Below are 27,094 nucleotides of genomic sequence, written 5' to 3'. Positions count from 1 at the left end.
TACTCTTGTTTAAGTATCAGTTGTTCTAGACTCAAACTGTATTGACTAAGTTATTAACCTTCTACAAGTGACGGTATTGTGAAGCTATATATTATTTTTAAGTGGATGACAAACTTATCTTTTACTTTTTTTATCTTTTGTCCACTTAGGGACAGCCCAATTGTAAATACAAATAGACATGGCAAATGGCAAATTAAATTGATGAGCCATTTATAATTTCCTAACCAAAAAGTGGAGCACCTGTTTCTGAACCCACAGAAAAGCATGCAATCCCTTAGTCACTGTTAAATAATGGAAATTACTCAAATCGTTTTTTTTTTAAAGCAGCCAAATAATCCAAAATCTACACTTCTTTACATTTCCTTTCTTTTTCCCCTTTATCTCACCACATTTTCACCTCTTAACAGGCACGTGCATTTTGTATATGTCCAATGAACCAGCTGTTTTGTTTGATGTAGATTAGCTTTTCAAAAATAGATTTTTTTGCTCTTTAATTTTCAGAGTGTCAATAACTTTGAGCTAAAGCTGAAGCTGCACCATCCAGTTCTGCATTTAAAGTATGGCATTACAGCCTTCATGGATTTCTCATTATCCAAGTTCAAATACCTGCCTACAGTATATATGACACAGTGTATGAGTGCGTCTTGAATTGGAAACATGGAGATGACAAAAAGGTAATATCTATGAGAAAAAAACGGGCAACGTGACATCATGACTTTGCATAAACATACACGCCACTTTCCTAAAGCCAAGAGGCGTGTTATCTGTATGCATGTCTACGTTGTATACAGCTGACTGCAGTCTGCAACGTCTTTATAAAGCCACGTGGTGTGTGCGGGTTGGGTTGAAAAGAAAGAACGGTTTGGATTAGGAAAATAAGAACGAGGTTGAGTTTAGGTTGAAAAGAAGAAACGGTTGGGATGAGGAAAAGAAGAATGGGGTTGGGTTTAGGAAAAGAACAAACGTGGAAAGGAAACATCACATGCAGGACACAAAGGAAACTCCACACGCAGGACTCGATTCCCACTCTCCTGGGTGAAAGTCCTGTGTTTTACCCATCCACCACCCCAACCAAGCTCTGGGTTTTTGGCCTTTCATATGGTATCAATTCACACGCAATCGCAAGGTAATGTAAGTCAATGGAGGCTAAACGGTGTTATGGCATATGAATTGGCGTGTCATACATACGCCACTTCATGAGATCAGTCTGAATCGGGCCAAGACAGGCAATGTTTGGTTTGGTCACGAAGCTAATTTGTCTAAACTTTAATATGAGTATCCATAATATAAGTTGTCAGGACACTGATCCTTTGTCATTGCACAGTAGCTGTCAAAGCTTTATGTCAGGAGAGACAACTAACAATTGGATTACACTGTTACTGAAAAACATTGTTTTTGGAAAGAATAGATCTGTTTTGTATCTACAGTCTGTGTCCATAACGTAATGTACCATACATCCTTCCTGTGAGACAACAGCACATCTGGTCACATCACATAAAAGCAGATACTGTACAAACAGGTGACATGACATCAGAGGGTGGTGGTAGGTGTGTTAAAGTGTCCGGACACCCTCAGCATACATCTGTATCTGCACTCGTAGGAGAAGAACAGCAGCATCACAGAGCTGCTATATCTCCTTCCCCGTTTAAACAGATATTACAATATTTGTGAAGTGTGTCTGATTGGCTGAAGCATGTGAGCTGAGGCAGACCAGCAACTGGCTGGCAGCCAAAACTTACTGACTAAAGTATATATTTTATTTCAATCATTTCAGTCAGGGTAATCTGATTTATTCAATATGGATGGTGAATGAAGTAGAGCATAGTAATACGTTTGGCTTTTTTCAAGGATCCACTCTTGTATGCTCCCTCAAAAAACCTATTATACTGTAGGGTACATCACTAAGGCTGGGACCACAAAACATGTCCCTGAACAACGCATGATCAAAGCTGCCAAACATCAAACATTCATATGTGTATATGTGTAGTATATTACATAGCATTTAAGATTTATCTGTCGATTATTTTCATTATTATTTCATTATATGTTTTGTCTGTAAAATGTCAAAAATAAAAGAAAAATGCCTATCACCGAAACACTGACAATCCACTTTAGAATCAGATATTGTAACTTTAGTTAAATCAATATGTAGAAATCACTTGTATGACATTCTAGACTCGCTTTAGATATATTTAGCAGTGCAAGAATAAAACAAGTTCAGCCTAGTGTCTGAGCTTAGAACATACTGAACACCCCCGCCCCCTCCCCTCCCTCTCTCTATTACTCACATTAATAAATTGATGCAAAGAACATTTATTAAACTAACTGATGTTTTGTTATTAAAGACGATGTCATCTATGATTGATTGCCCCAAAATACACAAGATGATGATGATGGCATGCTGATCCATTCAATAAGCCCTGTAGAATTAATTCCATGAGGCCATTCACCTTGAAATCAGTCATTACAGGAAATCCTTCCAAATCCAGCGTGTTATATTTTATCTGCATAAGGTTTTTGTTACTAGATGTTTTTAATAAATACTGATGCAAGAATGAAATGTATATTCTAGTGATAACAGAGAGTGAAACTGTGCAGCCACACCATCAATCTGACAGAGTAGGACAGATGTGATAAATTTATGCTCTTGAGGAAAAGATGCGCCACAGATTAAATGGCATCTCTAATGTCACATGCCGCTCACCTTCACCTTGACTTTGACTCTGGTTTTTTGAGCTATCAGATGTTTCCCTTGAGGAAATCACCGTCTGGTTCAGAAAGGTCGCATGACATTTTTCCAATGAATCGGATAAAGAGCAAAAAAAGCCAGATAGGCAGCAGGAGTTTCACCAGCAGTAGTAGCAAACAGAACATGCCGCATCAGAGACCTTTCCTATTTAAATGGACTGCTGAATTTGGGAAGTGTTTGTGATAGGTAAAGTTAACAAACACACAGCTGAATCAGGCCCGTGGCTGCCTGCCAGTGAGTTTGCTGACTGAACTTCACTAAGCCTGTGATACATTTTTTTTAGTGACCTATTCTCATTCATGCGATCACATTTGAACATTGACAATTCCACTATTGTCTTTGCAAACATTTTTTTGAGATTTAGAAAATAAATTGGCATGGAACAGTGCTTCCATCCATCTGATTATGAAATACCTCTGGGTTTACCTAATGTAACCATTATGAATCATTGGAAATTAATTTAAATGCAAACACTGACACATCCTTGAATTGTCTTCACTGAAGATGCGGCATATAGGATAACATGGCCAAGAGTCTTATTAGCCCTGGTAACACTCATAGCAGCTAATAGAGTCCAAAGGAGTTTGAACCAACTGACCAAATTACTTAGCAACCGCACACAGTTCTTAAAGCCTCACACTCTTACTCAGAAGGCTAAACATGACACATAATAACCAGTATTATAAAGCAGCACAATGTTAAACCTTGAGGCACAGTACACCTTCAATATTGTAGACATGGATGTGATATCATTATTTAATGTAATTAAACATATGCCAATATTATATGACATATGGAGCACAGCGTAAATTCTTTCAGGAAGACTTCTAAACGTAATCACTTTTCAATCTCTTCTAACTGATCAGCTGTTAGAGGCGTTCACTTTAATTTTAACCAATCAGAAACGACCATGAATTTCACGAGCCAATCACAGCATGACATCCCTGTTTTAAACCTGTCTTCTCTCTGCGCTCAGTTGTCATTTCAGGCTAAGAGCACAACCCTCCTCCTCCAGGTTTTCTCATGCACGGCTCCTGGGTCCTCCTCCGGCAGGCTAATGCCATCGGCTCCTCAGTTTGGTCTTCGGGCTCCTCATACCACCATCAGTGTCTAGACTCCATCAGGGGATTATCTTTTGGATTTCTACTGCTATAAAAATATAATTTCATAACGATGGAGTCTAATCTCCAAAGACTGTACATTTCATATAATGCATATATACAATAAATCTTTGCATATCTTCAACGAAGTCTCTCCTGATTGAAATACATACAGTATAACATAGAAATCATGGTTCTGTGAGATTAAATACATCTTCTATCCTTACACTAGAAGCTGAAACAATCTATTATCAACATTAGACAGAAAATTGGTCGGACAAAACAACTTGAAGATGTCAGGGTTTTGGAGAATTGCGACAGGTATTTAAAAAGAAAAACAATTTTTAGGTTTTTCAAACGATTAATCAGAAAAATAATTAGCAGAATCTGTGATAATTCAAATAATTATTAGTTGCAGCCCTACCCTACACATCAGAAGTTTCCTCATAAGATAAACTACCAAACAAAACAAGCACTTTTATATATTTTGAAGCTACATTGACAAGAGCTATGTTGTTCTTAATCAAGCGCCACCCTATTGTGTTATCTAAAAGCATGCAATTATTTTGGTGGATATTTATTTCAATGTATTAATTAATATTGTTTTCTCAAAATAATAGCCAGTTTGTTCTAGACTCCGGCTACATCACTAAGTTACAGTCAGTGAGGATACAGGATCAGTTCATGCATAGTACTGTAGAAGCAACCATACAACCTCCTTTACAGTGTTGTTGACATGTAATTTCATGTCTTTTCAGCTGAGAAGTTTTCACTACGCAACACAGATTAAGAGCACAAAGCTTGATCCTCCACCTCACATAAGCGGAAGCAAAGCACAAGTTAAAGCAGCTTTCTAAAAACGATTACCACACCAAATCAAATGTATTCCAATATACAATGCAGGAATTCCTAAAGCCAATTTTCACAAGATGAGAATGCAAATCACACATAAAGGAAAGCTGCTGTTTAAAAAAGGTCTTAAAATGTATCCTGTGCAACAAAAGGAGCATATGTTTAGAATGTTTATCCAAGGTCAGCTAAAAAAGATCTGGCTTCAAAGCCCAATTTAAGATTCACAAGCTTTTTTAAAGTCTGACTCACTCAATGCTCCAAGGAAATCTTAATTGAAAAGATTTTTGAAGCATGAAAATAGGATTTCCAGACAACAATTCAGTAAAAGTTTAAGGGTAAACATGGCCTTAAGGGTTAATCTAGGTTCAACTTTTGATGTTTTTGGACACCAACTCTACAGTGAAAGGTGCAATAGGTCAATAATGTTTCCATACAGACAGTGCACATATAAGATTTTAGAACCCATGAACAGACGTTATGTTTGAGTGGGCATATCTTACTTCTTTACCAATAGACAAACGTGTAATAGAATAACGTTTGCAATTACCTGCTCTGGTGGCAATTGTTTTGCAGCTTTAGTATCCATCTCTTTCTGCGACTCTGCAGTCATTACAGTGTGATTACAGGTTCAGTCCATAACCCTTCCCCTTTGAACATAAATAACTTTCCAGGATGAAAGTAGGGGCATGTAGGAATGCTCCTCTCACTGATTTACTTCATTTTATAGCCTTCCAAGGGAATTGAAGACAGTGACCTCCAGTGATACCTGTGTTAAAGGAAATTCTAGTAGCAATTTGCTCCATACAGAACTCAACGTCTATACTTGCCTTTATACCACTTCTGCAGAAATAATCATAGTCACACAAAGAAGCACTGGACCAGAACACATACTGAGAATTATATATTCTCATCTACAAGCACAAAGGCCACCCGTCTTTGCAGTCGTTAGGAATATTCTGGCTCTGTTTAGACTGACAGACAACTTCAATCTGGACCTTGACATAGCATTTTTACTCTTTCCAACTTGTTCCTGAAGTGTTATAATAAGACTTGGTTGCATAATCAAATGTGCCATCATCATTATCTCAGAGCTTGAATATGTGATGATGGCTTGGATAAGCTTAGCTGGTTAAATGTCGGGGATGTTCAGCTGGAGGATTTGTAGAAGGAAAGAAGCCTGTAATTTCCAACTCCAATTTCTTGTGTCTCAATAGGAACTCAAGAATAACTTTAGTGTTCGAGCAGACTTCAGAGTCGATGAAAAGCTCTTCAACATCAAGAGCTTCCAAACACTAAATTCTCTTTGTGGAGCTTTGGGCTGCTGCAGCGCGCATGTAACTATGCTGTTAGAGCAATAGCATAATGGGCTGTGATTTGCCGAGAAAATCTCCATCTACTGTGCTCAGTCTGTTTAAACTCATGTTAATTATGATGCACAAGTCAAAATAATAGCATTCAGTTATTGTAACAATAGGAACGGAAGTCACAGGTTGTGTGTCAGTTAGGGGAAGCAACCAGCGATAAGCAACATGTTAGCAGCTCAGTGCTGAGGTGCCAGCTAAGCAATGTTCACACTTGGCGTCTTTTTTTAAGCTGCCAGCGGCTGTTTTACATGATAATCCTATGGAGTAAAAAAGTTTTCAAAAAGGTACTGAGTGCTTTTTTAAACGCCATCACTGCTTCTTTCTGCAGCTCAGAGCATCTTTTTGAAGTTGAAAAAAGTTCAACTTTTCTAAAAAAAAAAAAAACGCCCTATGGCAAGCGCTTTTTTGACAGCTGGCCAATGACAAGCGGAGTAGCGAGAACTGCCGTTTCCATAACGACAACAAAAAATGGAGAAGGTGCTGATAGATAGACCTGTGTTAGTGTCGAGCACAGAGAGTTATATGATATGACCGGGTGCTCCATGTTTAGGGAATGACGGTTTTGTTTTATCTAACGTTAGTAGTAGCACCGCTCCCTCTCTCTGTTCATTCTCTAGATCGCTCAACCGCTTTGTTTTATCTCACACCGCTCAACATAGTACTCTTGGATACTGTAGCAGTAGCTGTTGTTATAGCAACAAAAGATGCTCTTGGCTGCTTTTTGGAACTGAAAATGTTGCCCGCTATTTATTTTTTTACTACAAAAGCGCCTTAGTCAACTTTTTCTTGTCAAAGAAGACACCAAGTGTGATCATGGCCTAATTATTAAATTAATTCCCTTGTGATGATCATTTCCTTTGCATTTGTCCTTGTCCCTTTGTCTCTTTCTCATGCAGCTGTCAAGCTTCATTGGCCGCTGTATCAGCACTTTGCTTGACAGCTTTGATTGCTTGAGGATGTAATGGCTGTGTAAAATAAACAGTGAAGCTGACGAGTCATGGATAATGTAACTAACCGTTTTATTCGGATTATAGTGGACGCAGGTATTTGAAAGTGGAATACGCTATGTTTTGAGATCCTGGAGGTCTTGATGCCTTATAGAGAGCCCCATTTCCAAGCTAACCTTTGTGGTGCTAGTATCTGTCTATGCTGACTATATACACTCAGTTGCCAGGTAATAAGATAAACTTGTTGATGAAGGTAGGATTTATTGCAGAACCTCTGTGGTAACTGAGTGTATTTCCCTATAGAGCATAGTAAACAGCACTTTAAACTTAAGCGGAGCTCAAATTGGAGAGAAAATATCGACAGTATCATGTTTCAGGTTTTCAAAGGGACATTTTTACTGAGAATTAAAAGCTAGTAAAGGAAAGGTGTGTGTCTGATCAAGAGAGAAGAAGCTGAGAAAGAGAAGGCAGATTAACTAATTTGAGAATTCAATGGCATATTTCAAGGTACAGATTACAGTACTAATTTAAAGTCCTTGTCTTCATCTAAAAATGCAAACCACTAACTGTCTGTCATTCAAAAACCTTGGGAATATTCTCCGTAGCATTGACCAAACAAGCCTCAGCTGCCTTTGAGGAGGTCTAGCCCAGGGTCTTTCCTAAAAAAAAAAAAGTCTCCATCTGCACAACAAGGTTGCCATCTATCAACCTGTCTGCATTACCACACTGCTCTATGTGCTACATGTAAAGGATTTAAAGTTTGTCCACATACTGTAGCCTGGATACAGGAAATGCTTGGAATCGCCAACTGCACAACTACATAACTATTGAGCCCACGATTACACAGCACCAGCTGCACTCACATGGGCATGTCATCAGACGCCTGCATGCCTTGTAAGATGCTGCATAGCTAAATTACAGCATGAGCATTGGTCAGCAGCATGGCAAAAGCAGCAGTTCAAAGCTCAGCTCAAGGCTTCACTAAAGATGTGAACCTGGTGGACGCTGCTGACCGTAACAACTGGCAGTAGTGCCAAGGTAGAAAAAGAGGAAAAGTAGGTGAAAGCAAAAATGACAGATGGAATGTACTCGTAGCTGCTCTCGCTACAACCCGAGCTCCTCAGATTGCTCTGTACAGCCATCAAAGAGGCTGCTGTTAGAGACAAATAGTTCTGAGATTCACCGGACGGCCAAAACCAAGCAAGTTTGGTTGTTTGTATGTGTGAGAGAGAGTGAGAGTGACAGGACTGGACTATTTCTTTCTTTTTGTGAATCTTTCACCATTTACTGTACAAGTACCACCAAGAGTTCCTTAATCACAGTTGAATTAATGATCTAAATGATAGTGAATAACTTAACTCAAGACAAAATGTTCTCAGTTACACATAAGAATCTATATTTGTTAACATTGCGTGCTCACAAAAGAACAAAATTTGTCTGCAATATGTTATCATGAATTGCACCTTTTCTGCGAACAATGAACAATTAAGTAGCTTGAGCTGAGGATTAATCATGTATGTGACAAAAAACAGAATGTACTAAATGAAAAAATTCTTACCTCTTCAGCATAGGCGTCACAAAGTTTGTGTCCCGAGAGCAGTTTGTTTTTCAAGCTCTTGTTCTGAAAAAGAGAATAGAAGGATGACATTGGTGTCTGCCCTGTGTTCTGCATGTCATGTTCCTTTAACATTTTTGCTGCTTTATAAAAAGTACTATTTACTCAGTAGGCTTCTGTTTCTCCATCAGGGAACTTGGCTGTTGAGGAGCTCTGACAGCACCTCTCAATCTGAGACTAGACAAGCCAGGAGGGCCCTGTATGAGGATCTGAAAGTGCACTCAGGCTCATGTGCAACTAAAAGGTCAGCATTGTAGCTCAGGGCCAAACCCATACTGAACTTTAAACGTGATCAGTAAAGCCTTAAACTTATTTGACTGGCAGCTGGTGGAGAAATACCAAAGTAGGGGTCATAGGGTCTCGTTTTTTTGTGCCAGTTAAGAGCCTCGCTCCAGTTTTCTAAACAATCTGGAGGCCTGAGAGTGATTTTTGACTTAGCAATACAGTGTGTGGCATACATTTACATGAGATATGTTGAAATCAGAACTGTACTACTCTCATCACCAGACACCATATATAGCAAAAGTCTCAATTCTGAAGAATACAATCTCTGAAAAATATTTCTGAATTCTGTTCTCTCCAATTTTCTACATTTTTGAATCATGCCTGAACTAAAATATCCCTGGTGAAACCAGTATATATAGCACAGCCCCTGTTTCTAAAAAGCAAGGTGACTGTAAAAGATAGCACAAAGGTTCGTGGCCACAGGCTTAGTTGGCCACAATACCAAGATCTATCTCTCTCTCTCTCTCTCTCTCTCTCTTTCTCTCTCTCTCTCTGAGTTGAGTTTGAGTAAAATGCACTGCTATATATATATATATTTAAAAGGATGTGTAAAGACACAAGGGAATGGGACCTGGGGGTAATAAAAGCATTGGAAGGGAAGGAATTTCCCTTTTTAATTGACAATGATCTGTTAGTAAGAACGGCCCTAAACCAACTTAATGCTTAACCCAAAGTACCCATCGAGATCTCAAGATGACCCAATAAAACAGCACAATCAACCATGATGAAAGCTTCACTAATGTCTAACAAAACTAAAATGGTACATTCTCCAGCATCTGCAGTTAAAAGAAGGCCTTTCAAGGCAGATAGTCTCTACTGGCAAATTAGATTGACTGGCTCAGAAATGTTATTATAGTGCAACAAAAAAAACTACTTGATAAAAACAGTATTATGCAGTGAATTGAACATACTGCACTATACAACACAATGTACGTACCAATCCATCTCATATGATATGAGGGCTTACACGTACATGTTTTTATTGGTTTGTACTGCAGCCAGTCTCAAGCTTGCAGCATGTTTTAACTGCTACTTTGAATATGTCATATGTCAAAGTTAAGTTGTATCTGCAAAAAATAAAGGGAGGAGCTCCATGTTAACGCTTCTCAGTTGTTGCATCTTTGCTTTCACATGCTGTTTGATAATGAAACGTTCAAAGAGAATAGATTGTTCATCATTCTTACAAAATGTGAGCGTTTACTGAAGGACTGGGAAATTATATTAAAATGGGATCACAGAGCCTTATAATGAGTTGAGGGAATATAAAATGACCCTGGTGACTGAGGAAACCTAAAGGTGAGCCCATAACACTGGATATTGACTGCCACTGTTGCATAACTAAACCTGTACCACTTCTGTTTCATCCAAGGCAGGGATCTTCAACAGGGGGTCCAGGGACCCTAGGGGGTCCTCAGAGTCAATGCAGGGGGGGGCTCCAAATTATTGTTAATTTTTGAAAGTTTTTTAAAAAAATTAAAAGATCTTAACATATATCCAACATATTATTAGCAAATATAAATCCCCACTCCACTGGCCTATAGGTGGTAGTCACTAAGGTAGCCATCCACAGATACAATTAATCCTAAGGATTCATTGTGCCGCATGTATATTTAACATTAAGACATGATTTATAAAATCATGCCAACAATTATTAGGCTATTTTAATAGCTTGGTATTATATGCAAAAAAAAAGGTATGTATAAAGGCTTTAGGGTCTGTGCCTACAATAACATGTGGGGCGGTCCTATGTTATTGTAATCCCAGTTTAATATGCAACTTAATTTTATACAATATACAGTATGTAGTAGGGGGTCCCTGCTCCATCTCTCTTTCAGTAAAGGGGTCCTTGGCCTAAAACACGTTGAAGACCCCTGATCTAACGAAACACATACAATTAGATGCAAATTCATCATAGCCTACGCTGAAGAATTATTAATGCTTTTCACTGACTCAGCAACACATTTAAAATTCTTAATGAGTTAATCAATGAGCTAATTACCTGTCGAGGGTCTATTATTCATACCCATTCGGCAGAACTCAAGTGAGAGCAATGAATATTCATTTACTAGCTTTAATTCAAGGAAACTAACTCAATGACCAAAGATAACAGAAATCCCTTTCCTTATACAGTACATACAGTTTGTTATGCTACATAAAACAAATGAATGCAACAGCAACTTCTTTTCCACACTTGTTTTGCATGTGAACAGATTACAGTGTCTGAGCTTAGAATGTGATCCAACAGACTTTGAAACAGCATGATGGCGGATGCCAGGAGGGGGGTCCTGAACATCGCCAAGACTGTAGTGTTGCTGAGCTTTGTGAAGGCAGCAATCTCCTAACTGCACAAAGAATGGACCAGAAGACTTCATCACAATGTTTGCTATGTGGGAGGCAACCCTGAGAAGATCATCACAAGGGAGATGATGGGTGGCTCGGGCTGCAAACAGTTCATCGCTATACCACAGTATGACACAGTTAACATCACCAAACGATTGTGCAAAAGACAGTTTTGGAACACACAATGCACTTCATTAAAATGACAAATCTCAAACGAACCAAGTGAAATTAAATATGATGTATTATGGACACTTAGAAAGATGTTTTTGCTATGATTATTATTATATACCAAAATTAGGAAAAAATAAAGATTTAATATGAAATGACTGTGTGAATCATGGGTAAACTAAAACTTGAAACTGTAGAATCAATGACCACAACAGACAGTTAAGAATATGATTTAATTTAATTTTGGAATTGTGAGGATGTTTTAAAACTATAGTGGTTTCACTGTTTTCATTAGTCAAAACTAAAAGGAAATCTAACAACACAGATTGGGAATACTCATAAAGGCCGAGTGCTTCCTTCACTTTTGTATTTTCTTTAACAGATTTCTTTTTTATTACACCACATTTCAGATTTTGTTGGGAAGTCTGTCTGTCTGTCTGTCTGTCTGCCCTTCAGAATCAGCCCCAGCCAATGCTTTTGTTTTTGGCTCCAGTGCAGGCGAGGCAAGTTTGTTTTCACCTCTAGTAGCAGGTATTTTGGAAAATACGATATTGCCGTGAGCAATTATAGATGGCAAATGAATTCAATTTAGCTGGATATAACACATTTGGCTATTACAGTATGTTGCTGTGCTCTGATGATAGATTTGCTGCTTGATTTTGGAGACAGCTCAATGCTGGCTGTGCACCACAGGGATGGTTTGGATACAGGAGGAGAAGGGGGAGTGTGCATCTACCAGCTGGCCCTTGACATCTACTTATACATTATGTGGCCACATCTACAATTCTCACTCTGTGTCTTGGCTCTGACTGCATTGCCAATCATTGACAACACAGCTGCATCTGTATATAGTCAGATTGATCAATCTTATTTTATTAGCCATGCTAACGGAATTGGTCCAGGCTGAAATATTTCAACCACTATTCGATGTATTGACATGACATTTTTTACAAACATTTAGGGTCCCCAGAGGATCAATCCTATCGACTTTGGTGATCCCCTGGCTTTTACAGCACCACCTTGCGGTTGATATTTGTGTCAACCTGTTTACATTACTATAATTTGGCAGGCAGGAAAAAGCTACATTCAGTTGAAAAAGTGGGAGTTTCTCACATTCTGGCGCCTGTCTTTTCCTTTGCAATTCACTTCTCACTCCCACACACACCTGTGTAGTGTGTACTCCAGAACATACAGTACATGCACACGGAGCACATGTAATGAGCTGGTATGGCAGTTGTTTTGTGATTCAGAGAGGCAAAACTGTCCGAGTATCAATTTTTCACAGTTGCCCCTCCTCTCGCCCCTGCTGAAGGACCACCATTTGAGGACATGTAGAACTGGCAGCTGTCATAAAATGTAACGCAGTGTAGCCCCGGGACATACTTAGAGGGAAAATGAGATCCTCTGGAGCTTATATGTCACAGTGCATTATGCAAGTGATTAAGTGTGATAACACTGAGCAACATATGTCCTAACGTGTTATTCCCGGAGCGCTGTCATTCTGTGGACCTGGAAATAAAGGAACATTTTTACATTTACATGTTGCTCATATTTTCCATTTAGAAAAATGCAACTGCACACACGTTTTACAAAATCTCTCTCTCAGTATGCCACAGGGCCTTTATCACTGATCCAGGAGTCCCATTTTGTCTACAAATCACACAAAGGAATGATATAGCACTGGCATCATTTGGTTATGTGATGATTTTCAATGCACAATCACATTATGTTCCGTTTCGCATAAAGATTGCAGAGTTAAAGAATGAAGTAAAGTTATATTAAATAAAATATAAAGTCAACTAAAAATATAGAGTCATGTCACAAAGTGTAGCCAGGCATCTAGTGTTTGCTTATTTTTATTGTACATATAGTGTGGTGTTTTGCTTTTGTTTGTGTTTTTGCTTGCCTGGCAGACACTGAAGACTCCTAACACACCTGAGGCACATCTCCTTATTAGGGGAGATGCTGGGTTTGCACGAGGACGCTCTCCTAACACACAGCGCATCTCCTAATTAGGTGAGTTAGGAGCTAGGCCTACATAGGTGTTGTGGGGCAGTTGAGGAGTTGGAGAAGTTGGAGTTGTGGAGAAGACCTGAGGTGTGGGGCTAGTGGCGGTCGGGATCCGCGGAGGCACCATTGGGTGCGCAAGACGACATGCAGTGGCTGGTTTGGACGGCGGAGCTGGACCGAGGACAGGACCTGAGGTGGTGCTGGTCTAGATGGCGGTTGAGACCTGTGGTCAGGACCTGCGGAGACGCCATTTCAGGGTGAAGGATGACGCACAGTGAGATGTGCGATGCGCTGGACCCAGAGGACAGGACCCGAGGTGGTGCTGGTCTAGATGGCAGTCAAGACCTGTGGATGGTACCTGCGGAGAGGCCCTTTGGGGGTGCAGGATGACACGCAGTGAGAAGTGCGATCGACAGCGTAGCTGGACCCAGGATAAAGGGAAATTTCCAGGGTACTCCCTCGCTGACTGACAGCCTTAAGCCTTAAGGCTGTCAGACAGCGAGGAGTACGCCTGGCCACCGGCACTGCACAGACGCACCGACCGGGAAGAGCCGGCAGGACAATACCAGTGCCACTGTCCCCCGTCCACGCAAACCAGGGTAAAGACTGGAGTCCCTCTAAAAACAACAGACTGTTTTATAGCTGTTTTTACTGTGTAAGACAAAATGTGTACTTCTGCTGCTGGTGAAAAGAAAAGCATATAAAGACCATTTTAAAACTAAAATCAATGTCCCTTTGTGTGTGTTCAAGCCTGGGAATTTTAAAGGACCTAAAAATGTCTACTTTGTGACAGTCATACACAGCAAACACTAACCATCTATGGCCTATGCTGTCAGAGCTCCTAAACTCTGCATGTCCTATTTGTCTGTATGCTTAAAATGTATACACTAATGTTTACAAATGTGTTTCTATTGTCTTGTATTACTATCTTTATTCTGTTATTGATATATGCTGCTCTGTTTTAATAATTTTATTATTGTCTCATTTATCTGTTTTATTGTCTTGTAAATCACTTTGTAGCAGCTGTTTTGGAAAGTGCTATATAAAATGTATCATTATCTAAAGGACTTCAGCACTCAAAACGTCTATCTGACTCAACTCAGTTATTTTCACACAAAGTGCTGTGAGCGTGGATATTTACTGTCCATAGGTCAACCTTCACACTCGATACACACACATCAGTGTTGGATCCTTTTAGGCCTAGTGTGAGATGGCAGAAACAAACTGTTCAGGTAACACATTTTTTAATTTAATTTCGATGAAGTTTTTCCCACATTAACACGATGGAGTGGGAATGTAGTAATGTGCAATTAACTCTGCCTTTTTGCATATTTTATGTCTTAAACAGATTCTATCCCTTCTGTGACTACAAAGTTTAAATAAATCATAAATCATAACCTGGGAAAACCCTGACAAACTTGCGGCAAATTTGAGATTTGCTCTGCAAGGCAGTCTGGCCAAGAGCCCATTCAAGCCCATTTCCAATTTTTCCAAATCGAGGCACCAATCACAACCGTTGAGGTGGGCTTTACAAGATGACGATAGTGCAGCGACGGCGAGCAGCTTTTTGTTTACATTCAACATGACGGCCACCGAAGCGCAGCAACCCGTTGATGCCGTTAGTCGCTGCTACGTCACCCGGATCGTTGGTCTGATTGGTTGAAGGACTATCCAATTGCGCCCAGAGGTATTTGAGCGCCGTCCGTTGGTGACGCCCCTTTGGAAATGAGCTGTGAATGAACCTTCCCCAGACCCACTCTCAGTTACAACTGAGAAGGGTCTGGTGTCAACCAGGCTAAGTCACACAAGCAATGGCGTGCACATCGCCTGACACCACTCAGAGGTGGTACAAGCAAGAGACTGTTGTCACAACGTATTTCAGCTTAAAACATCAATAAGCTTCATTGTTATGACAAAGAAAACAAAATGACAAGATGTTTCTGTTGCATTACTGCTTTAATAGCTTAGGCATCTCATTTGTGAAAATACAGCTTCATTATTAAAGGCCACAATGAACTGTGCCCACAGACCCAAACAGAGCCAGTGTTAAAAACGTGTATGCAGGCTGAACTTACATTTACATAAATTTAGATAATCCAACACTGCATATCATTAGCATGTCCACACCTATAGCTCCACTGGAAGACGTATGACTTCAGGTTCGTATGACTTCAGGTACGTATGACTTCCGGTTGACTTCCTGTTTCCTGTTGTAGACAACGGCAGCTGCAGACTGCTTAACGCTTAACGTCCTGCGATTTAAGTCCTCTACAGTGAAATACAGTCACTCTTTGCATCGTCTAGCTGTATTTTAACCGGACCTGTCTGGCCGCAGTTTCTCCGTTGTTTGTAAAACTCTCCTCCGCTCCGTTAACCAACGTCTAGCTATTTGTTGTGCTAACGGCTAGTTAGCCTGTCTGCTAGCGGGGAGGTGACGCGGACCCCTTAGGATGTTTGCCTCCTTGGAATTCTTTTCTATATTTTGGCAGTAGTAACGGAGTATCCACAGCTTGCTAACACAAGCAGGAGCATCCGCAAGTGTTGACTTGTGAACTGCAAGTGAAGAGGGATCGGTTTTGGAGAGGGCCTCCGTCAACGTTGCTACTAGCTAAACTAGCAAGCTACACGATGCCCCCCCTCAGCTGTACGCATGTGGGCACAAACGACATCAGAGAGAGACGGTCGACAGCACTTCGAAAAGACTTCACCACTCTCATCACCACCCTGATGGGCACAGGAAAACGGATCGTCATTTCTGGGCCTCTACCTACCTACAGAAAGGGTGCTGAAAGGTGGTCCAGACTGTTCTGGCTCCACACCTGGCTGAAACCCCACTGCGCTTCCCTGGGCATTCCCTATGTCGACAACTTCAACTTGTTCTGGGAGAGGCCCAGCCTGCTGAAACATGATGGTCTCCACCCAAACCGACATGGAGCCAGGCTGCTATCTGACAACATAACGACCACACTGAAAGTTAAGTATTGACATTCTGTTGAAAATATCACAGATTCATGCCCCCCAGGTATTGATCCTAATGGCACTTTACAAGTGAATGAATCTGAAAATGTTTTCTGCAGGGTAACATGTAGTACTAGTACTATTCCAGTTATAATCAACAATAGACCATACAAAGTGTTGAATCCCCTAAGTAATAAGAAGTTGACTGCAAACATAGTCAATTTAGCATCCAGTTCACGTCAGCCACAACCTGCCCCAAAAAACGAGACAGTGTCTGTACCTCGACTCAGATCAGTTAAATCACAGGTAACCAAAAGAGGGGCAATACTTAACAACCTAATTGGAATTACAACTACCACTGCAATGATAGAACAGGATAGGAAAATTAGATGCGGTCTACTAAATATCAGATCTCTGTCTTCTAAAGCAATACTAGTAAACAAATTGATATCCGATAATCAAATTGATCTATTCTGTCTAACTGGCTGGGCCATGAAGAGTATGTCAGTCTAAATGAAGCCACTCCTCCCACTCATATTAATACTCAAATTTCTAGAGGCTCAGGCCGAGGAGGGGGAGTTGCAGCCATATTTGACTCAAACCTGTTAATTAATCCTAAACTAAATTATAACTCTTTTGAAAATCTCGTTCTTAATCTTCAGCATTCAACATGGAAAACAGTACAGCCTATTATATTTGTTGTTGTCTACCGAGCACCAGGTCCATATTCTGAATTTTTATCTGAATTCTCAGAGTTTTTATCATGTGTAGTCCTAAAATCAGACAAAGTACTTATTGTAGGTGATTTTAATATCCATGTGGACGTTGACAGCAATAGCCTTAGTACTGCTTTCAACTCACTACTAGACTCAATTGGTTTCAGTCAGAGTGTGCATGAGGCCACGCACTGTTTTAATCACACCCTTGACCTTGTGCTGGCATATGGCATCAAAATTGAAGACGTAATAGTATTCCCGCAAAATCCTTTATTATCAGACCACTTCTTAATAACTTTCGAATTCTTACTACCCGACTATACGAAATTAGATAAAAGCTTCTACACTAGAAGCCTATCTGACAGTGCTATAGCTAAATTCAAGGAAGATATTCCAACAGCACTAAACTCATTACCGTGCCGTAATATAACAGAGGATCTTTATGTAAACTTTAGTCCCTCTCAAATTGATAATTTCGTAGACGGTGCTACGGCCTGCCTACGACTCTGTTGCTCCCCTTAAAAAGAAGACGATGAAGCAAAGGAAACTAGCGCCTTGGTATAACTCCCAAACTCGTAAATTAAAGCAAATCTCTCGCAAACTTGAAAGTAAATGGCGTTCCACCAAACTGGAAGAATCTCGTTTAGACTGGCAAGACAGTCTGAAAACCTATAGGAAGACCCTAAGAAAGGCCAGATCAGACTACTATTCATCACTAATAGAAGAAAATAAGAACAACCCAAGGTTTCTTTTCAGCACTGTAGCCAGGCTGACAGATAGCCACAGCTCTATTGAGCCATCTATTCCTATAGCTCTGAGTAGTGATGACTTCATGAGTTTCTTTAACGATAAAATTATAACAATTAGAGATACTATTCATCACCTCTTGCCCCCAACCTCTAATGGGTCACCTTTAACTGACAGACTGCTAGAAAGAACGACTAGACCTGACATATACTTAGATTGCTTTTATCCTATAAACCCTCAACAATTAATGTTAAAGGTCTCTTCAGCTAAGCCATCTACCTGTCTCTTGGACCCCATCCCAACGAGGCTACTTAAAGAAGCGTTACCCGTGGTTAACACTTCATTACTAGACATGATATGTCTTTATTGACAGGTTATGTACCGCAGTCATTTAAAGTAGCTGTGATAAAACCTCTACTGAAAAAACCCACCCTCGATCCTGAGGTCTTAGCCAACTATAGACCTATATCTAACCTTCCCTTTCTCTCCAAGATCCTTGAGAAAGTAGTCGCTAATCAGTTATGTGATTTTCTACATAGCAATAGCTTATTTGAGGACTTTCAGTCAGGATTTAGAAAGCATCATAGCACAGAGACGGCACTGGTGAAAATTACTAACGACCTTCTAACTGCTTCAGACAAAGGACTTGTCTCCGTACTTGTCTTATTAGATCTTAGTGCTGCATTCGATACTATTGACCATACCATCCTCTTACAGAGACTGGAACATTTAGTTGGCATTAAAGGAATCGCACTAAACTGGTTTAAGTCCTATTTTTCTGATCGATCGCAATTTGTTAATGTTAACAATAAACCCTCCAATTACGCTAAAATTAACCATGGCGTTCCTCAAGGCTCAGTGCTTGGACCAATTCTATTCTCCTTATATATGCTTCCTCTAGGCAATATTATTAGGAAACACCAATTAACTTTCACTGTTATGCGGATGACACCCAATTATATCTGTCAATCAAGCCAGACGAAACCAGCCAGCTAGCTAAACTTCAAGCTTGCATTAAAGATATAAAATCATGGATGGCCTACAATTTCCTGATGTTAAACTCAAACAAAACCGAAGTTATTGTGCTGGGCCCGAAACACCTACGAACCTCATTAGCCGAAGATATAATTACTCTGGATGGCATTGCCCTGGCCTCCAGTACTACTGTCAGAAATCTAGGAGTTATTTTTGATCAGGATCTATCCTTTAACGCCCATCTAAAACTAACCTCTAGAACAGCCTTTTTTCACCTTCGTAACATTGCTAAAATTAGGAACATCCTGTCTCAAAACGATGCTGAAAAACTAGTCCATGCATTCGTTACTTCCAGGCTGGACTATTGTAATTCCTTATTATCAGGATGCTCAAATAAAACCCTTAGGACTCTCCAGCTGATCCAGAATGCTGCAGCGCGTGTTCTGACAAGAACTAAGAAAAGAGATCACATTTCTCCTGTATTAGCTTCTCTCCATTGGCTTCCTGTAAAATCCAGGATTGAATTTAAAATCCTTCTTCTGACCTATAAAGCTCTAAATGGTCAAGCTCCTTCATATCTTGAGGACCTCTTAGTACCTTATTGTCCCACTAGAGCACTACGCTCCCAGAATGCAGAGTTACTTGTGGTTCCTAGAGTCTCTAAAAGTAGAATGGGAGGCAGAGCCTTCAGCTATCAGGCTCCTCTCCTGTGGAACCAGCTCCCAATCTGGGTTCGGGGGGCAGACACCGTCGCTACATTTAAAGCAGCCATATTATGCTCATTTTCAGGTTCATAATTGTATTTTAAGGTTGTACCAGAATAGGTTTACATGGTTTAATTTTCAAAAAACACCATATTCGTGTTGTACTGCACCGCTCTCTCTCACTGCTGCAGATCCTCTTTTCAGCTGGTCTCTGTTTTAGCTACAGAGTGAGACCTCTTTTCTTCTTCTTCTTCTTCTGTACTATCTTTGATTGCACTGCACATGCCCAGTAGCTCAGATGTAGATCATGTCAGCTAGCTAGCTCCATAGACAGTAAAAGAAAGGCTGTTTCTACAACTTTGGTCAGTTACAAGGCAGGATTAGCTGGGAGACTTCTAAATGAGGGCGCACATGTAAGTAGTTCTTTTGTAGATTATGGTGAACTTGTGTGTGTTGTAGCAGTGCTTTGCTATTGAGAACGAGGTAGCATGCTAGCGTTAGCATGCTAGCGTTAGCCATAGCGTTAGCATGCTAACGCTACGAGCTAATGGTTGCGGTTAGCCTGCTCGTTTCGGCTTGTGACGTCACAAGCCGTGCCGATTTTGAACAGCTCACCCAGAGACTGAAGGCAGGATACATTCAGAAACCGTATCTCACTCTAAACAGCATGGATGGATTTTTTTCAAAGTTTGTATGTGTGTGGAAGCACCAGAGACACAACATAACACCCCAAATCCCAGAAAAAGTGATTTTTTCATAATATGGGCACTTTAAGACTAAAGTGAAAACTCTCCTCTTTGATAAAGCTTATAGTTAGGGAGTGAGGAGTTGCAGTGAACGCCTAGACCGGCGGGGCAGGGTGCATAGCTGCAGACACAGCACCCCTGCTTCTCTCTGCTTCTCTTTACAGTCATCAGATTTACCTATCGTATAATCAATAATATAGTGCCTCTCCTAGTTATGCTGTTATAATTCTAGACTGCCGAGGAAGTTCCTTCTTATGACACGCTCTTTTCTTTTGTTTCCTTTTATGCACATCCTGTCTCAGAAGTGCTTGTTACTCACCTAGCTCTGGGGAGTTTACTCCCCGGAGTCCTTATGTTTCTTCTTCGCCCAGAACATCGCCTCGGATTAGGGCGACACCAAGACCTGGGTCTTGGGTGCAGCTGTGGCTATGGACCTGCTACACCCTGCTACGCTCTGCGATTCCCTGCAATGCCCGGCTACGTCCTGCCGCATCCACTGCGTCCACCCATGCTCTGCTGTGCCACGCTACATCCTGTACCGTCATAACCCCAACCGTCAGACACCGCCCACCAAGAGTCTGGGTCTGCCGAGGTTTCTTCCTAAAAGGGAGTTTTTCCTCGCCACTGTCGCAATAGCCACTGCTAATGCTTGCTCTTGGGGGAACTATTGGAATTGCTGGGGCTTTATAGAGTGTGGTCTAGACCTACTCTATCTGTAAAGTGTCTCGAGATAACTCTTGTTATGATTTGATACTATAAATAAAATTGAATTGAAATTGAATTGAATAGAGTACTGAGCCAGTTTCCGAAAATTTAAAAAAATCAGAAAATGTTTGCTGTTCAACTTCTACTTTTATAGTTTTGACACAATTTATGTTAAACGGGCTTCCGAAAAGAAAAAGGTCTGTTAATCAAGCAGAATGGACTTAAGAAAAGAAACACAAACTTGGCTTGTTGTTCAATGTCAGCTCAGCTATAAAAATCCTAAAACTTAATAATGAATAATTAACATTAAATAATTCTCAGGGGACCTTCTCTTCCCCACTTCTCCATTTTCCCCCTGCCCATTAAACATTTGTATTTATGAATAGTAGCTTTACCAGTTTAATTGCTTATTCAACTGTTTTTTTCCCCCTGGATCTTGCTCTTCCCTATAAGTTAAGAAATGCATGTATGTAGTAAAATAAAAACACAATGTAGGTTCTATGAATTTGACGGCCTCTGTCATATTATTAGGCAGATTCCACACATAACATAATCAATTACAGTCTGTGCCCATACAGTCTGACAGTTTGTCTGCTTTCTCAAAGCAAGAAAAAATAAGAAACTCACATTGCAAGAAAACCGGGGCTGGGCATCTGCACTTATGTAGCTGTCGAACACATCTAATATATCACTGGCATTAGCAAAGCAAATGTTCACTGTGGCAAAGCTATTAAATATGACATCTTACAGGGCATTTGGCAGCATGAGCTGAACGTATCCAGGCGGTTTTAAGGACTGTTGAGGTCAAAGGGGGGATTATGCATTATGCAAGTGAAAATATTGCCTTCTTGTCACTGTTTCATTGTTCTGACACATAATCATATGCATATACTAAGCATACACTGTGTATTGGAAACAGGGTGGTCTTGTGCTTGTAAGATTTCCCTGTCAGCCTTCTCAATTTATCTTTGAGCAAGATAACCCCTTATGTTCTTATCTGATGAACCCAACAGGGGTGTTAATATGAACAAAATTACTGCAAAAATCTAAAATCACTATGATTTGTCTTGCCATCATGCCAAAATCTCTGGCTTTATACTGTGCCAAAACATTAAAGCTTTAGTGCGTAACTATTTTATATTAATCTGTTTATTAGTCTGTTACATTCAAGCCATCGCCAAATGAGTTGATACAAAGCTAGTTAAGACTATCATCTTCACAAAGCACTCTCTCTGTATTTCTAAGTATGGCTAGGTTCAGAAGATTGTGTCGTCCGGCGACTATCGCACGGAGAAACTCGAGTGAAGATAATGAAGAGTCCATCATGTTTTATTAATCCTGCGAGGAGGATGCGCGATCACGGAAGGCTAAGGCGAAGGCGAAACGTGCATGCAGGCTGAAATTCAACGTGCCGTTTTTTCACGATAAAGCTATAAACAGAAGGATACTCTGCTAGGTGCTAGGCTAATGTGCAATGGTTAACACTGCAGCTGTAACGTTAATGTGTTTACCTCAGCTGAGAACGGAGAAATGTCTTTACCTTTCCTACCGTAATACACGGTATGGAACATTGTGCTCCCTAACTCGCGAAAGGTCGGATTTACTCCATGTTTTGATGATAAGTTTTGTTTAGAAAACCTTGAATCCATGTAAGACACAATGTCATCAGACACAATCCATGTCGTTAGAATCAATGAATCACTGTCATTAGACACAATGAATCCATGTCATTAGACACAACGTGCAGGCCAATGTTTTTTTTTTTTTTTTGCGGTGATGACGGTGACGAGCTCAGACCCGCGGTAGGCGTCACGTGACCGCGGTATTGCGGTAACTGTCCCAGCCCTACTGTTTGCAGAAGACATTTTTTTCCCTCTGAAATCACAAACTTGAATTACAGTTTATTATCAATTTGTGTTTAAATTAGTAAAATGTAACTAGTTTTTTTTTACTCACTCACAAACTCATTAACGTTTAGTAGGTTGCAGATTCTCCACAAGGAGGAGGTTTTGTCATTGCCAGACCAGGCCCATACACACCAACCTGCACCACCCATTGGAAAGAAAAAGTAAAAGCAGCAGCATTGTGTCAATGTCGCCTACTACAGGCAAAGAAGGTAAATGCTGATGCAATTTGAATACTTCTGCCATCTGCAGGCAAAGTGTACTACAGCGGCATCTTTTTTTAAATAGCTACTCCTGTGTGTGTGTGTGCTTTTTGGAGATGTTGAATTTTTACCCTTGTGCTACCTGTTTGCCAAAATAAATATACTTTCTAAAAATTAAGGGACAGGTAGTTTAACCATAAATCAAATAATTAAAGTCCTTAATTTAGCTTGTGCTTGTCAGATTTAGTTTTAACTTTTAAGGATCAGATTGTGGTAAGGATGCCCCCTGGGCGCCTCCCTAGGGAGGTGTTCCAGGCACGTTCAGCTGAGAGGAGGCCTCAGGGAAGACCCAGGACTAGGTGGAGGGATTATATCTCCAACCTGGCCTGGGAACGCCTCGGGATTCCCCCAATCGGAGCTGGTTAATGTGGCTCGGGAAAGGGAGGTTTGGGGTCGCCTGCTGGAGCTGCTCCCCCCGCGACCCGATGCCGGATAAGCGGACGAAGATGGATGGATGGATGGATGGATCAGATTAAGTTGATATGCAATGCATAAAGGACTTTAAAATATGAAGTTAGTGGGTTTGTCCCAAACTGAGAGAGAACTACTGTACGTCTCTACAAATTTTAAAGTACATGTACTTTACTTGAAAATTTCCATTGCATACTACTTTATATGTAATGTTGTCTGTTTTACGCCATTATATTTATTTGTCATCTGCTGTTATTAGGTACTTTACAGATCAAGATTGTACATGCAAAACATATCAGCTCATAGCATATGATACATTGTTAAAGAATATATTATTATTATTATTATTATCTAAAGGACTTCAGCACTCAAAAAACGCCTATCTGACTCAACTCAGCAGTTATTTTCACACATAGTAAAGTGCTGTGAGTGGGGATATTTACTGTCCATAGGTCAACCTTCACACTCGACACACACATCAGTGTTGGATCCTTTTAGGCCTAGTATGAGATGGCAGAAAAAAACTCTTCAGGTTACACATTTTTTTATTTAATTTCAATCTAGTTTTTCCCACATTAACACGATGGAGTGTGAATAAACTCCCCAAACAGTCGCTATATCTAATTTGTGCCTCGACCAAATATAACAATACAATGCTACTTTCACATGAATGCATCAGTAATAATAATCCAATAATATACCATATAATTGCATAACACTCACAGAGGGCATATTTTCTTACAGTACTTTTACTTTCAATACTTTAGGAACATTTTGCCAATATGAACATAATGTGGAGGACCTTTGTAATATTTTTATCCTTACTGTATCTTTTATCTGTATACTTCTTCCACTACTGCCATAGGGTGAACATATCAGTCTTTCCAGATGCACCACTGTATTATTATAATGCATTAGTTTTTGCTTTCATGAAAACATTGTCCATTTCCTTTTTTGATCATATGCATCTGTTCAGTTCTTCTTTCCAGGTATTCCTCATTGAATAGCTGTTGAGTTGTGAAAGATGCTTGGCAAGGCTTGAGGCTATTCGTAGAAAAGAGATTAGGTGCACTCTATTGATCTTCGCAGGGAAATTGAGATGGACTGGCATTTCAAAGAATAGTTGAAATATTCCATGTGAAATAGTCTGAATTCCTATCAGCATAATAATAGAGCTGTAGCCCACCTCTGCAGTAACCCACCCACCTGAACACTAATCTTTTCTGGTCATTTCAATCATTGTCATTCCTATTTGTTCAAGCTGAATCCAAACTGGCAGACCAATCTGATGATTCAGATGGAAATGATGTCAGTGCAGTCTCTACTGAGAGGGAATTATCTGAGAGATTAATTGAAGCACTACAACTGTAAAATATGAAGAATGCCTAAAGAAACTGATATTACTTCATATTGAATAAATCAAACCTTGATATACACAATGAGCTCAAAGCATTGCTATCCTCTGAATTGGAGTGGTGGAACAAAATGCAGTTCAAACTGTGATATTTCCTCTATAGCTCTAAGGGCTCCTGCACACTGCCTGCATGGCGTGAGCGTGTCAGCTGCGTGGCGTGTCCGTTTTTATTTTGGCTCCCATGGTAACAGGTTAGAGCTTGCACACTGCCTGTGTGACACGCACGTCTCAGGCGCAGCTCGAGACACGCCAAAAACGCGTGCATGCTAGAAATAGGACCGACGCCTATGTTTCACGCAACACGCAAGCATGTTGGAAGCGTTTCCAGGCAAAATAGAATATGAAAAGATGTTTATATGTCATTTTGACACGAATACATTTAATAAATGACATTTTGATGTTTGAAAGGTTTTGACATAAATGCAGATATAAATGTAATTTAAAAAAAATAATAACTAATTATCGATTTTCAAATATTGCAATATATTGCACCTGTCAATACAGAACAAAATATTCTGTAGCCTATTTTGCTATCAAATCGTTGTCTTTGCTGTAATTAAATCAGTATATATTTATGTTTAACTTGAAGAATAGTACTGCTTGAAGAACACGCTATAATTTAATTTTATCAATGGGAAACACATGTGTTGTGTGTACAGACAAGGCTAGCAGCAGAAAGCGCTGCACAACTGATACACAACAGAAATGCCACACTCACGCCACGCAGGCAGCATGCAGGAGCCCTAATACAATATCACAGATCTTTTATCTTAAAGGTGCCCTGCCTTTTCAGTGAGCAAAATAAGAGAAAAAAAGTACTGCAACAGAATAAAACTAACATATTGTGATATTTGAAGGCCTACCTACCTCCTAATTGGAGAAGTTGTACACATAAAAGCACATTTTATAATTATTACAAATACTTCAGAGTAATACACATACCAAATGAATAACTTCTCTTCTTTGCCCATCATTCTCTTTTAGCTCTGTTTTTGGTCTCTACCAACTCTGAATATCTCAAAATATCTGGCTCCTTAGCTGCTAAATGCTTCACTATGTTCCCTGTGGTGCAAAGGTAGTGTACATGAGGCCTTATTTTTTTTGCTAAGATAAATCTGTCTCGGCTGGCCTAACTCAAAGAAAATCGGAAATTGGAATCGGCCTAGAAAGTTGTAATCGGTGCATCTCTAATTATTGCATTAGATAACCTCTGTCTTCAGTGATGGTTTTTAGGTAATTTTGCTTCACACATTATAGACATGGTAGATTTGCACACGGATTGGATACATCTTGTTAGAGACGAGCATGGCTAATATTTTATCACTCTCGGCTTCAGCCTGAGTATACTAAAAAGTGCAAACAAAACACTGAGATAATTATCTATCAAGTTTTATCAATTAAAACGTTCTGAAAACTCACATAAAACTCAAAGGGTTTCTGTAATTAGAATTTTAGCAATTGTAGTGAAAACTACTGGCGGGAGAGGAATCCTTTCAGAATTTATGCTCGCATTACTCATGGAAGTAAGCATTTGTTTTCCCAGTAAGTGTTGGTGTTACATCCACACTTATCACACAGTTTGTGTAATTTGGTAAAGAACATTCCTTCCATAAGCCTGTTGGTTAGAACAGGTGAACAAAGTCACACAATCTGCATGCTTGAACACCTGTTCTATGTTTTGCAGTTCTGATTTTTTTGTAGCTTTTGAATCTTTCTTCTCCTTTAATGGCGGTCCATGCTCTCGTTCCCAGGCACTCCACTAAAGTTTCCATAGTAAAGAAGAGTTTGTCAAAAGTAAGACATTGCTTTTAATGATACATTCCCAATATCATACCTAAAATTTCCTTCGGGATGAATAAAGTATCTATCTATCTATCTATCTATCTATCTATCTATCTATCTATCTATCTATCTATCTATCTATCTATTAATTTATTTGGTACTAGTGTTATCAGATGAATCGCTTTGTCAGTGAAATAGAAATGAGTTACATTGTGATAGAATTAAAAATGAAAGAAGGATCTTATTGTTTTCCTTTTCTAAAATAAGGCTCTGTTTTTCTGGTCTGGAAATATTTTCTGATGTGTTGACACTGTCTCAGGGTGTCATGACATTTTGAAA

At 39.8% G+C, this 27,094-nt stretch overlaps 1 protein-coding gene across 1 annotated transcript in view; it reads right to left on the bottom strand.

Annotated features, from left to right (window-relative positions):
* luzp2 (leucine zipper protein 2) overlaps nt 1–27,094 on the bottom strand; it is a 180,014-nt gene that overhangs the window by 28,957 nt on the left and 123,963 nt on the right. Inside the window, exon 6 of the mRNA XM_031290079.2 lies at nt 8,571–8,633. Coding sequence (XP_031145939.1) covers nt 8,571–8,633 — 63 coding nt within the window. The remainder of the gene's footprint in view (nt 1–8,570; nt 8,634–27,094) is intronic.

Source organism: Sander lucioperca, chromosome 3 (assembly GCF_008315115.2).
Source record: "Sander lucioperca isolate FBNREF2018 chromosome 3, SLUC_FBN_1.2, whole genome shotgun sequence".
Classification (NCBI taxonomy): Eukaryota; Metazoa; Chordata; class Actinopteri; order Perciformes; family Percidae; genus Sander; species Sander lucioperca.
This window is presented reverse-complemented; position numbering and strand designations above follow the sequence as displayed.